Source organism: Tachyglossus aculeatus, chromosome 22 (genome assembly GCF_015852505.1).
Source record: "Tachyglossus aculeatus isolate mTacAcu1 chromosome 22, mTacAcu1.pri, whole genome shotgun sequence".
NCBI lineage: Eukaryota > Metazoa > Chordata > Mammalia > Monotremata > Tachyglossidae > Tachyglossus > Tachyglossus aculeatus.
The window spans coordinates 52,992,766-53,006,846 of record NC_052087.1 but is presented as its reverse complement, the minus strand read 5'-3'; the positions used below and the strand labels follow the sequence as shown (position 1 = coordinate 53,006,846).

General features: G+C 51.0%; 1 protein-coding gene across 1 annotated transcript in view; it reads left to right on the top strand.

Moving 5' to 3' along the window:
- RNH1 (ribonuclease/angiogenin inhibitor 1) overlaps positions 1-13,852 on the top strand; it is a 34,620-nt gene extending 20,768 nt beyond the window's left edge. The window contains exons 3-10 of the mRNA XM_038764324.1: positions 713-883; positions 2,335-2,502; positions 3,788-3,958; positions 5,412-5,582; positions 5,708-5,878; positions 9,370-9,540; positions 9,664-9,834; positions 13,444-13,852. Coding sequence (XP_038620252.1) covers positions 713-883; positions 2,335-2,502; positions 3,788-3,958; positions 5,412-5,582; positions 5,708-5,878; positions 9,370-9,540; positions 9,664-9,834; positions 13,444-13,531 — 1,282 coding nt within the window. The 3' untranslated portion in view covers positions 13,532-13,852. The remainder of the gene's footprint in view (positions 1-712; positions 884-2,334; positions 2,503-3,787; positions 3,959-5,411; positions 5,583-5,707; positions 5,879-9,369; positions 9,541-9,663; positions 9,835-13,443) is intronic.
- Positions 13,853-14,081: the final 229 nt, after the last annotated feature.

Below are 14,081 nucleotides of genomic sequence, written 5' to 3'. Positions count from 1 at the left end.
TACAAGTAAAATAAATAAATACAGTAATAAATATGTACAAACATATATACATATATACAGGGACTGCAGAAGTGGATCTGTCCCCACCCAACAGTGGGCTCACAGTCTAAAAGGATGACTTCTAGGGGAGCAGCGTGGCTCAGTGGAAAGAGCCCGGGCTTTGGAGTCAATCAATCAATCAATCAATCGTATTTATTGAGCGCTTACTATGTGCAGAGCACTGGACTAAGCGCTTGGGAAGTACAAATTGGCATCACATAGAGGCAGTCCCTACCCAACAGTGGGCTCGCAGTCTAAAAGGGGGAGACAGAGAACAGAACCAAACATACCAACAAAATAAAATAAGTAGGATAGAAATGTACAAGTAAAATAAATAAATAGAGTAATAAATATGTACAACCATATATACATGTATATATATATACAGAGTCAGAGGTCACGGGTTCGAATCTCAGCCCCGCCACTTAGCTGTGGGGCCTTGGGCTAAGCCACTTCTCTGGGCCTCGGTGACCTCATCTGGAAAATGGGATTAAGACTGTGAGCCCCACGTGGGACAACCTGATCACCTTGTATCCCCCAGCGCTTAGAACAGTGCTTTGCGCATAGTAAGCGCTTAATAAATGCCGTTATTATTATTATTATGATGATGATGATGATGTCCGCGGGGTGTGACCCCCCCGGGGCCGGGCCCCCCGTCCCCCCCCCCCCGCAGGCTGGACGACTGCAGCCTCTCGGCGGCCAAGTGCGAGGCCCTGGGCGCGGCCCTGCTCGGCAACGCGGCCCTGACGGAGCTGACCCTGCGCAACAACGAGCTGGGGGACGCGGGGGTCCGACACGTGCTGCGCGCCCTGCAGGGCCCCCACTGCGGCCTCCGCAAGCTCAGGTAAGCGCCCCCCGTCCCCCCGTCCGTCCGTCCGTCCGTCCGTCCCCCCACCCGCTTACGGAGAAGCAGCGTGGCTCCGTGGAAAGAGCGCCGGCTTGGGAGTCAGAGGTCCCGGGTTCCAATCCCGGCTCCGCCAACCGTCAGCTGGGTGACTTGGGGCAAGCCACTTCACTTCTCTGGGCCTCCGTTCCCTCATCTGGAAAATGGGGATGAATCAATCAATCAATCGTATTTGTTGAGCGCTTACTGTGTGCACAGCACTGTACTAAGCACTTGGGAAGTACAAGTTGGCAACATCTAGAGACGGTCCCTACCCAACAGTGGGCTCACAGTCTAGATGAAGACTGTGAGCCCCCCGTGGGACAACCTGATCACCTTGTAAATGCCCCAGCGCTTGGAACAGTGCTTTGCACATAGTAAGCGCTGAATAAATCTTATTATTATTATTATTATTGTTATTATTATTATTAATTGGTGGAGCCGGGATTTGAACCCATGACCTCTGACTCCAAAGCCCGGGCTCTTTCCACTGAGCCACGCTGCTCAGGGATGAAGCCCGTGAGCCCCCCGTGGGCCAACCTGATCACCTTGTCACCTCCCCAGCGGCTCTTTCCACCGAGCCACGCTGCTCAGGGATGAATCAATCAATCATATTTATTGAGCGCTTACCGTGTGCAGAGCACTGTACTAAGCGCTTGGGAAGTACAAGTCGGCAACATATAGGGACGGTCCCGACCCAACAACGGGCTCACAGTCTAGAAGGGATGAAGCCCGTGAGCCCCCCGTGGGCCAACCTGATCACCTTGTAACCTCCCCAGCGCTTCGAACCGTGCTTGGCACATAGTAAGCGCTTCATAAACGCCATCATTATTATTGTTTCCCTGCCCTGGAGGGGCTTCCCAGTCCAGCCGGGGGGAGGGACGTGTCGGTGCAGGGGGGGTGGGGGTGGTCCCCGGCACTGTGATGGCCCCCCTTCTGGCGTCACCCCCAGCCCCCCGGGTCCTGAGCACCTGCTCCAAGTGCTGGGGTGGGGGTTACAAGGTGATCAAGTTTTACCCCCGTCTTACCTCCTTCCCTTCCCCACAGCACCTGTATATATATATATATATATATATATATATATATATATATATATATATATATATATATATATATATATATATATATATATATATATATATTTGTACATATTATATATATTTGTACAAATTTGTACATATTTATTACTCTATTTATTTTACTTGTCCATATCTATTCTATTTATTTTATTTTGTTAATATGTTTGGTTTTGTTCTCCATCTCCCCCTTCCAGACTGTGAGCCCGCTGTTGGGTAGGGACCACCTCTCTATGTTGCCAACTTGTACTTCCCAAGCGCTTAGTCCAGTGCTCTGCACACAGTAAGCGCTCAGTAAATACGATTGATTGGTTGATTGATCGATTTGGTCGGCAGCCTGCAGAACTGCTGCTTCACGGAGGCGGCCTGCGCCGAGCTGCCCGCCGTCCTGCGCTCGCCGGCCCTGTCGGACCTGCAGCTGAGCGACAACCCCCTGGGCGACGCCGGCCTCGACCTGCTGTGCCAGGGCCTGCTGGACCCCAAGTGCGGCCTGCGGACGCTGCAGTGAGTGCCCCCCGGCCCCCCGGCCCCGCGGCCCCCCGGCCTCCCCAGCGGACGCGGACTGACCCCGTCCGTCTGGCGCCCGACCCGTCCCCCCCTACGGCCACGTCCACCCCCCCCTCGAGGCCCCGCCGGTTCCACCTTGCGTTTGGCCCCCACCTTCAATCAGTCGTATCTATTGAGCGCTTACTGTGTGCAGAGCACTGTACTAAGCGCTTGGGAAGTCCAAGTTGGCCACATATAGAGACGGTCCCTACCCAACAGTGGGCCCAGGGGCTTCCACCATTCACGGGAGGGACCGTCTCTATCTGTCGCCAACTTGTCCTTCCCAAGCGCTTAGTCCAGTGCTCTGCACACAGTAAGCGCTCAATAAATACCATTGAATGAATGAATGAATTCAGAGAGAGAAGCAGCGTGGCTCAGCGGGAAGTCATTCATTCATTTACTGTGTGCAGAGCACTGGACTAAGCGCTTGGGAAGTCCAAGTTGGCCACATATAGAGACGGTCCCTACCCAACAGTGGGCTCAGCTTCACTGTCCCCAGGGGCTTCCACCATTCACGGGAGGGACCGTCTCTATATGTCGCCGACTTATACTTCCCAAGCGCTTAGTCCAGTGCTCTGCACACAGTAAGTGCTCAATAAATATGACTGAATGAGTGAATGAATTCAGAGAGAGAAGCAGCGTGGTTCAGTGGAAAGTCATTCATTCATTCAGTCGTATTTATTGAGCACTTACTGTGTGCAGAGCACTGGACTAAGCGCTTGGGAAGTACAATTTGGCAACATATAGAGCCGGTCCCTACCCAACGGTGGGCTCACAGTCTAGAAGGGATGCTGACCCCCGCCCAGTCATCTTACCCAAGTCTCTCCCTGGGCCTCCACGTCGTCCATCCCACCGCCGACCCCTGCCCCCGAGCACCCTCCCTCCTCGAATCAATCAATCAATCGTATTCATTGAGCGCTTACTGCGCGCCGAGCACTGTGCTGAGCGCTTGGGAATCCAAGTCGGCAACGCAGAGAGACGGTCCGTACCCGACAAGGGGCTCACGGTCTAGAAGGGGGAGCGGCAGAAGCTTCCAGGGTAGAGGGGCGAGGGTCCCCTCGTCTTGGTCCCGCCGTCCGTCCCCTTTTTGAGCCCACCGTTGGGTAGGGACCGTCTCTAGATGTTGCCGACTTGGGCTTCCCAAGCGCCTGGTCCAGTGCTGTGCACACAGTAAGCGCTCAATAAATAGGATTGATTGATTGATATTGATTGATTGATTGATCCTCCGGCTGTGCCGCTGCAGGCTGGAGTATTGCGAGCTGAGCCCGGCCAGCTGCGAGTCCCTGGCCGCCGTGCTGCGGACCGGCCCGGCCCTCGAGGAGCTGACGGTCAGCAACAACGAGCTGGGCGAGGACGGCGTCCGGGCCCTCTGCCGGGGCCTGCTGGACCCCCGCTGCAACCTGCACACCCTCAAGTGAGTCCCCCCCGCGCCGCCGCCGCCGCCACCCCCCTCCTCCCACCCGGCGGGCGCTTACTCTGTGCGCAGCGCTGGGCTGAGCGCTTCGGAGAGGACGGTAGTGCCAGTCTCCCCCTTCTAGTCATTCATTCCCCCTTTTAGACTATGATCCCACCGTTGGGTAGGGACCGTCTCTATATGTTGCCAACTTGTACTTGCCAAGCGCTTAGTACAGTGCTCTGCACACAGCAAGCGCTCAGTAAATATGATTGATTGATTCATTCATTCAATCGTATTCATTCATTCAATCATATGTATTGCACGCTTACTGTGTGCAGAGCACTGTACTAACCGCTTGGGAAGTACAAGTCGGCAACATACTAGAGAAGCAGCGTGGCTCAGTGGAAAAGAACGTGGGCTTTGGAGTCCGAGGTCATGGGTTCAAATCCTGGCTCTGCCAATTGTCAGCTGGGTGACTTTGGGCAAGTCACTTCACTTCTCTGTGTCTCAGTGACCTCATCTGGAAAATGGGGATTAAGACTGTGAGCCCCAAGTGGGACAACCTGATCACCTTGTATCCTCCCCAGCGCTTAGAACGGTGCTTTGCACATAGTAAGCACTTAACAAACGCCATTATTATTATTATTATTATTATTATTATTATTATTATTGTTATTACTCCCAGCTGAGTGCTTGGGAGAGGACAGTAGTACCACAGTCTCCCCCTTCTATTCATTCATTCATTCATTGTCGTATTTATTCATTCATTCAATCGTATTTATTGAGCGCTTACTGTGTGCAGAGCACTGGACTAACTGCTTGGGAAGTACAAGTCGGCAACATACTAGAGAAGCAGCGTGGCTCAGTGGCAAGAGCCCGGGCTTTGGAGTCAGAGGCCATGGGTTCAAATCCCAGCTCCGCCAATTGTCAGCTGGGTGACTTTGGGCAAGTCACTTCACTTCTCTGGGCCTCAGTGACCTCATCTGGAAAATGGAGATTAAGACTGTGAGCCCCAAGTGGGACAACCTGATCACCTTGTATCCTGCCCAGTGCTTAGAACAGTGCTTTGCACATAGTAAGCGCTTAACAAACGCCATCATTATTATTATTATTATTACTCCCATAATAATAATGGTATCGATCAATCGTATTTATTGAGCGCTTACTGTGTGCAGAGCACTGGACTAAGCGCTTGGGAAGTCCAAGTTGGCAACATACAGAGACGGTCCCTACCCAACAGTGGGCTCACAGACTAAAAGGGGGAGACAGAGGACAAAATCGTATTTATTGAGCGCTCACCGTGTGCAGAGCACGGGACTAAGCGCTTGGGACAACATATAGATGTAAGACCGGCGGGGAGGGGGGGTGGGACAACATATAGAGACGGTCCAGATGTAAGACCGGTGGGGAGGGGGGGGTCCGGTGCCCCGGACGGGCGCCTGACCGTCCCGCCCTCGGCTGGGGCCGGCAGGCTGGAGGGCTGCGGGGTGACGGGGGCCTGCTGCCGGGAGCTGAGCGGCGTCGTCCAGCACAAGGAGAGCCTGCGAGACCTCTGCCTCGGGGAGAACAAGCTGGGGGATGCGGGCGCTGCCCAGCTGTGCCAGGCCGTCCTCAGCCCCAGCTGCCAACTGCGGGCCCTCTGGTAAGTCCGCCCGGGCCCGTGGACCTCGCGCCCCGGGGGGATGGCGGGGAGGGAGGGCGGGCGGGCGGGCGGTCCGGCGGCCCCGGGGCTCGGGCTGGGGCGTGCTGAGCGCCCGCCGTGCCCAGGCTGTGGGAGTGCGACCTGTCGGCGGAGAGCTGCGGCCCCCTGAGCCAGGTGCTGAAGGCCAAGGAGACGCTGAGGGAGCTGTGCCTGGTGGGCAACGAGCTGGGAGATGCCGGCCTCGAGCTTCTCTGCCAGGGCCTGCTGGACCCCAACTGCAAGCTCGAGTCCCTCTGGTGAGCGCCGGACCCCCCGCCCCCGTCCTCGCGGACCCCGGGCGTCTGCGACACGCTGTTCTAGACTGTGTGAGCCCGCTGTTGGGTAGGGACCGTCTCTATGTGTTGTCCCAAGCGCTTAGTCCGGTGCTCTGCACACAGAGAGCGCTCAATAAATACGGCTGAATGAATGAGTGAATCTGCGACACACTGTTCTAGACTGTGAGCCCACTGTTGGGCAGGGACCGGCTCTAGATGATGCCAACTGGGACTTCCCAAGCGCTTAGTCCAGTGCACAGTAAGCGCTCAAATACAACTGACTGAATGAATGAATCTGCGACACACTGTTCTAGACTGTGAGCCCACTGTTGGGTAGGGACCGTCCCTATATGTTGTCCCAAGCGCTTAGTCCGGTGCTCTGCACACCGTGAGCGCTCAATAAATACGGCTGAATGGATGAATGAATCTGCGACACACTGTTCTAGACTGTGAGCCCACTGTTGGGTAGGGACCGGCTCTAGATGATGCCAACTTGGACTTCCCAAGCGCTTAGTCCAGTGCTCTGCGCACAGTAAGCGCTCAATAAATACGACTGAATGGATGAATGAATCTGCGACACACTGTTCTAGACTGTGAGCCCGTTGTGGGGTAGGGACCATCCCTATATGTTGCCAATTTGGACTTCCAAAGCACTTAGTCCAGTGCTCTGCACACAGTAAGCGCTCAATAAATATGACTGAATGAATGAATGAATCTGCGACACACTGTTCTAGGCTGTGAGCCCACTGTTGGGTAGGGACCGTCCCTATATGTTGCCAACTTGGACTTCCCAAGCGCTTAGTCCAGTGCTCTGCACACAGTAAGCGCGCAATAAATACGAATGAATGAATGAATGAATCTGCGACACACTGTTCTAGACTGTGAGCCCACTGTTGGGTAGGGACTGTCTCTATATGTTGCCAACTTGGACTTCCCAAGCGCTTAGTACAGTGCTCTGCACACCGTGAGCGCTCAATTAATACGGCTGAACGAATGAATGAATCTGCGACACACTGTTCTAGACTGTGAGCCCACTGTTGGGTAGGGACCGGCTCTAGATGATGCCAACTTGGACTTCCCAAGCGCTTAGACCAGTGCTCTGCACACAGTAAGCGCTCAAATACAACTGACTGAATGAATGAATCTGCGACACACTGTTCTAGACTGTGAGCCCACTGTTGGGTAGGGACCGTCCCTATATGTTGTCCCAAGCGCTTAGTCCGGTGCTCTGCACACCGTGAGCGCTCAATAAATACGGCTGAATGGATGAATGAATCTGCGACACACTGTTCTAGACTGTGAGCCCACTGTTGGGTAGGGACCGGCTCTAGATGATGCCAACTTGGACTTCCCAAGCGCTTAGTCCAGTGCTCTGCGCACAGTAAGCGCTCAATAAATACGACTGAATGGATGAATGAATCTGCGACACACTGTTCTAGACTGTGAGCCCGTTGTGGGGTAGGGACCATCCCTATATGTTGCCAATTTGGACTTCCAAAGCACTTAGTCCAGTGCTCTGCACACAGTAAGCGCTCAATAAATACGACTGAATGAATGAATGAATCTGCGACACACTGTTCTAGGCTGTGAGCCCACTGTTGGGTAGGGACCGTCCCTATATGTTGCCAACTTGGACTTCCCAAGCGCTTAGTCCAGTGCTCTGCGCACAGTAAGCGCGCAATAAATACGAATGAATGAATGAATGAATCTGCGACACACCGTTCTAGACTGTGAGCCCACTGTTGGGTAGGGACTGTCTCTATATGTTGCCAACTTGGACTTCCCAAGCGCTTAGTACAGTGCCCTGCACACAGTAAGCGCTCAATAAATACGATTGAAGGCATGAATGAATAATAATAATAATAATGATGGCATTTATTAAGCGCTTACTATGTGCAAAGCAGTGTTCTAAGTGCTGGAGATATTACAAGGTGATCAGGTTGTCCCACGTGGGGCTCACAGTCTTAATCCCCATTTTTACAGATGAGGTCACTGAGGCCCAGAGAAGTGAAGTGACTTGCCCAAAGTCACACAGCTGACAACTGGCAGAGCCGTAATTTAAACCCATGACCTCTGACTCCAAAGCCCGGGCTCTTTCCACTGAGCCACACTGCTTCCCACATGTTGAATCTGCGACACACTGTTCTAGCCTGTGAGCCCACTGCTGGGTAGGGACCGTCTCTATATGTTGCCAACTTGGACTTCCCAAGCGCTTAGTACAGTGCTCTGCACACAGTAAGCGCTCAATAAATACAATTGAATGAATTGAATGAATGAATGACCAGGCAGCCCAAGGTCACCCAGTGGACAAGCGGCAGAGCTGGGATTAGAACCCACGTCCTCTGACTCCCAAGCCCGGGCTCTTTCCGCTGAGCCACGCTGCTTCTCATATTTTTTGAGCACTTACTGTGTGTCAAGCACTGTACTAAGAAGAAGCAGCGTGTCTCAGTGGAAAGAGCCCGGGCTTTGGAGTCAGAGGTCATGGGTTCTAATCCTGGCTCCGCCAACTGTCAGCTTTGTGACTTTGGGCAAGTCACTTCACTTCTGTGGGCCTCAGTGACCTTATCTGTAAAATGGGGATGAAGAGTGTGAGCCCCCCGTGGGACAACCTGATCACCTTGTGACCTCCCCAACGCTTAGAACAGTGCTTTGCACATAGTAAGCGCTTAACAAATACCATCTTATGATTATTATTATTATCCCTGCTCTGCCAATTGTCAGCTGCGTGACTTCGGGCAAGTCGCTTCACTTCTCTGTGCCTCAGTTCCCTCATCTGTAAAATGGGGGTGAAGAGTGTGAGCCCCCCGTGGGACAACCTGATCACCTAGTGACCTCCCCAGCGCTTAGAATAGTGCTTTGCACATAGTAAATGCTTAACAAATACCATCTTCAGTGCTTTGCACATAGTAAGCGCTTAACAAATACCATCTTATTATTATTATTCCTGCTCTGCCAGTTGTCAGCTGTGTGTCATTTCTCTGTACCTCAGTGACCTCATCTGTAAAATGGGGATGAAGAGTGTGAGCCCCCTGTGGGACAACCTGATCACCTTGTGACCTCCCCAGCGCTTAGAATAGTGCTTTGCACATAGTAAGCGCTTAATAAATGCCGTTATTATTATTATTATCATTATTACTAAGTGCCAGGGCCCATCCAAGCCAGTCAGGGGGGACCTCATGGGACTCACGGTCTCCATCCCCGTTCTGCTGGGAAGCGAGGGAACGTACCCTCCCCGCGAGTCCCCGCGGCATCTATTCTATTTATTTTATTTTGTTAGTATGTTTGGTTTTGTTCTCCGCCTCCCCCTTTTAGACCGCGAGCCCACTGTTGGGCAGGGACCGTCTCTAGATGTTGCCAATTTGGACTTCCCAAGCGCTCAGTCCAGTGCTCTGCACGCAGTAAGCGCTCGATAAATATGATGGATGATGATGATGCTGATGATGGCCCCCCCCTTGTCCCGTGTCCCCCCGCAGGGTGAGGACGTGCGGTTTGACGGGGGGCTGCTGCGGGCCCTTGGTGTCCATGCTGAGCAAGAACAAGCGTCTGCGGGAGCTGCAGCTGAGCGGGAACCCGCTGGAGGACACCGGTGCCCAGCAGCTGTGCCAGGCCCTGCTGCTGCCCGACTGCCCCATCCAGACCCTGCTGTGAGTGAGGCCCGGCCGGGACGGTGGCGGGGGGGACGGGGGGACGGCCGGGTGGGCGAGGGGACGGCGGGGGGACGGCGGGGGGACGGGCCAGCCCCCGACGCGGCCCCTGGCCCCCCCCAGGCTGGGCAACTGCGAGCTGTCGGACGCCTGCTGTGCCACCCTGGCCTCCGTCCTGCTGGTCAACCGCTCGCTCAAGGAGCTCGATCTCAGCAACAACATCATGGGCGACCCTGGCATCAAGGAGCTGGTCGCCAGCCTCAAGCAGCCCGACTGCCGGCTCCAGCAGATCGTGTAAGCGATCTTATATTCTCTTATATTATACTCTTATACATTATATTATACATTATACATTATATTATACTCTTATACATTATACTCTTATATTATAGTACCATTATCATATTGTTATTTAATATAATATTAAATAATATTTAATTTAATAATAAATTAATAATATTTAATGGTGATGGCATTTATTAAGCGCTATGTGCAAAGCACTGTTCTGTGCGCTCTCCCACCATAATAGTAATGATAATGACGGCATTTAATTCCTTCCTCTCCCCCTCGTCCCCCTCTCCATCCCCCCATCTTACCTCCTTCCCTTCCCCACAGCACCTGGATAGATGTATATATGGTTGTACATATTTATTACTCTATTTATTTATTTATTTATTTATTTTACTTGTACATTTCTATCCTATTTATTTTATTTTGTTGGTATGTTTGGTTCTGTTCTCTGTCTCCCCCTTTTAGACTGTGAGCCCACTGTTGGGTAGGGACTGTCTCTATGTGTTGCCAATTTGTACTTCCCAAGCGCTTAGTACAGAGCTCTGCACATAGTAAGCGCTCAATAAATACGATTGATTGATTGATTGATGGTATTTATTAAGCGCTATGTGCCAAGCACTGTTTTATGCACTCTCCCACCGTAATAGTAATAATAACGGCGGTATTTAATAATGATGGCATTTATTAAGCGCTATGTGCCAAGCACTGTTCTGTGCGCTCTCCCACCATAATAGTAATAATGATGACGGTATTTAATAAAGATGGTATTTATTAAGCGCTATGTGCAAAGCACTGTTTTATGCGCTCTCCCACCGTAATAGTAATAATAACGGCGGTATTTAATAATGATGGCATTTATTAAGCGCTATGTGCCAAGCACTGTTCTGTGCGCTCTCCCACCATAATAGTAATAATAACGGCGGTATTTAATAATGATGGCATTTATTAAGCGCTATGTGCCAAGCACTGTTCTGTGCGCTCTCCCACCGTAATAGTAATAATAATGACGGTATTTAATAATGATGGCATTTATTAAGCGCTATGTGCCAAGCACTGTTCTGTGCGCTCTCCCACCATAATAGTAATAATAATGACGGTATTTAATAAAGATGGTATTTATTAAGCGCTATGTGCAAAGCACTGTTTTATGCGCTCTCCCACCATAATAGTAATCATAACGACGGTATTTAATAATGATGCCATTATTAAGCGCTATGTGCAAAGCCCTGTTCTATGCGCTCTCCCACCATAATAGCAATAACAATGACAGTATTTAATAATGATGGCATTTATTAAGCACTATGTGCAAAGCACTGTTTAATGAGCTCTCCCACCATAATAGTACTAGTAATGATGGTATTTAACAATGATGGCATTTATTAAGCACTATGTGCAAAGCACTGTTCTGTGCGCTCTCCCTCCATAATAGTAATAATGACAGTATTTAATAATGATGGCATTTATTAAGCGCAAACTATGTGCAAAGCCCTGTTCTATGCGCTCTCCCACCATAATAGTAATAATAATGATGGTATTTAATAACGATGGCATTTATTAAGCGCTATGTGCAAAGCCCTGTTCTATGCGCTCTCCCACCATAATAGCAATAATAATGACGGTATTTAATAATGATGGCATTTATTAAGCACTATGTGCAAAGCACTGTTCTATGCGCTCTCCCACCATAATAGTAATAATGACGACGGTATTTAATAATGATGGCATTTATTAAGCGCTAACTATGTGCAAAGCACTGTTCTATGCACTCTCCCACCATAATAGTAATAATAATGACGGTATTTAATAACGATGGTATTTATTAAGCACTAACTATGTGCAAAGCACTGTTCTGTGCGCTCTCCCACCATAATAGTAATAATAATGACGGTATTTAATAATGACGGCATTTATTAAACCCTAACTATGTGCAAAGCACTGTCGTATGCGCTCTCCCACCATAATAGTAATAATAATGAAGGTATTTAATAATGATGGCATTTATTAAACGCTAACTATGCGCAAAGCACTGTTCTATGCGCTCTCCCACCGTAATAGTAATAATGACTATATTTAATAATGATGGCATTTATTAAGCGCTAACTATGTGCAAAGCACTGTTTGAAGCGCTGGGGAGGTTTCATTCATTCATTCATTCAATCGTATTTATCGAGCGCTTACTGTGTGCAGAGCACTGGACTAAGCGCTTGGGAAGTCCAAGTTGGCAACAGATAGAGGCGGTCCCTACCCAATAAGGGGCTCATGGTCTAGAAGGGGGAGACCTACAACAAAACAAAGCATGTGGACAGGTGTCAATAATAATAAATAGGTAATAAATAAATAATAGATAATAAATAAATAAATGGATAGATAATAAATAAATAAATGGATAGATAATAAATAAATAGGTACCAGAATAAATAGAAGTAAAGCTAGATGCACATCACTAACAAAATAGAGTAGTAAATATGTACAAGTAAAATAGAGGGTGATCAGGTTGTCACAGTCTTGCCCAGTTCCCTCATCTGTAAAATGGGGATGACGACTGTGAGCCCCCCGTGGGGCAACCTGATCACCTTGTATCCCCCCCAGCGCTTAGAACAGTGCTTTGCACATAGTAAGCGCTTAACAAATGCCATTATTATTAATCCCCATTTTTCAGATGAGGTCACTGAGGCCCAGAGAAGCGAAGTGACTTGCCCAAGATCACACACTCCCCCCACACAGCCCCCAACCCCCAGATTGTGAAAACGGCGGAGGTCATCCCTGCCTCCCCCGCGAGCCAATTTTGAGCGAGGCAGCGGCTGTTATCATCATCATCATCATCAATCGTATTTATTGAGCGCTTACTATGTGCAGAGCAAGTACAAATTGGCAGCATCTAGAGACGGTCCCTACCCAACAGTGGGCTCACAGTCTTAAAGGGGGAGACAGAGAACAAAACCAAATGTACTAACAAAATAAAATAAATAGATCAATCAATCAATCAAATTTATTGAGCGCTTAGTGTGTGCCGAGCACTGTACTAAGCGCTTGGGAAGTACAAGTTGGCAACATATAGAGACAGTCCCTACCCAACAGCGGGCTCACAGTCTAAAAGGGGGAGACAGAGAACAAAACCAAACATACTAACAAAATAAAATAAATAGAATAGATGTGTACAAGTAGAAATAGAGTAATAAATCTGTACAAACATATATCCAGGTGCTGTGGGGAAGGGAAGGAGGTAAGATGGGGGGGATGGAGAGGGGGAGGAGGGGGCTCAGTGTGGGAAGGCCTCCTGGAGGAGGTGAGCTCTCAGTAGGGCCTTGAAGGGAGGAAGAGAGCTAGCTTGGCGGATGGGCAGAGGGATTGGGGGCATTCCAGGCCAGGGGGATGACGAGCGCTTAGTCCAGCGCCCTGCACCCAGCAAGCGCTCAGTAAATAGTCCCGAAGGTGGTGTTACTCACTAGGCCCCCAGATGCCCGCAAATCTGGTGGGGAAAGGGAAGGGGGTCCCGGGCTAGGAAGGGAGCCGGCCGCCAGAAGGAGAGGGCCCTGAGGGACCCCTCCTCACCCCCCAAAGGGGAGAAAGGTCACGATGAACTGAACGCCCTCCCTGCCCCCCTGTCCCCAGCCTCTACGACATTTACTGGACGGACGAGGTGGAGGATGAGCTGAAGGCCTTGAAGGAGAGCAAGCCTGCCCTCAGGATCGTTTCCTGAGACGCCGAGGACCCGACGCCCCCCGCTCCAGACCCCCTCTGCCGCCCCCGACCCCAAACCCGCCCGTCCGTAACGGTTCGTACCCCAAAGATGCGCCCCCGGCCCCCGCTGCCTCCTAACCAGCAGCCCCCCGCCTTCCCTCCCAAAGACCCAGGCCCGGAGGGGCATCGCCCGCCGACTGGAGACAGATCAGACGCGGCCCCGAGGAGGAAACTGGATCAGAGATTTCATACTTTTTGTCTAGAGAGAAATAAACCTTTGACCCCGTCTATTTCCGCAAAAGAAAGTTTATACTTTAATAAAAGCGATTTTTGCAAAGAGGACAAGAGCCGGGCTTCTCCCCCTGGGGCGAGACCTCCTCGGGATGGGGGTGGGCACGGGTGGGCAGGGGGGACGTGGGGGCCCCAGCTGTGGCATGGAGGGCTGAAGAAGAGGAGGGAGTGGGGTGGGTGAGGGGCGTCTTCATAACCCTTCTAGACTGTGAGCCCGTTGTTGGGTAGGGACCGTCTCTATATGTTGCCAACTTGGACTTCCCAAGCGCTTACTACAG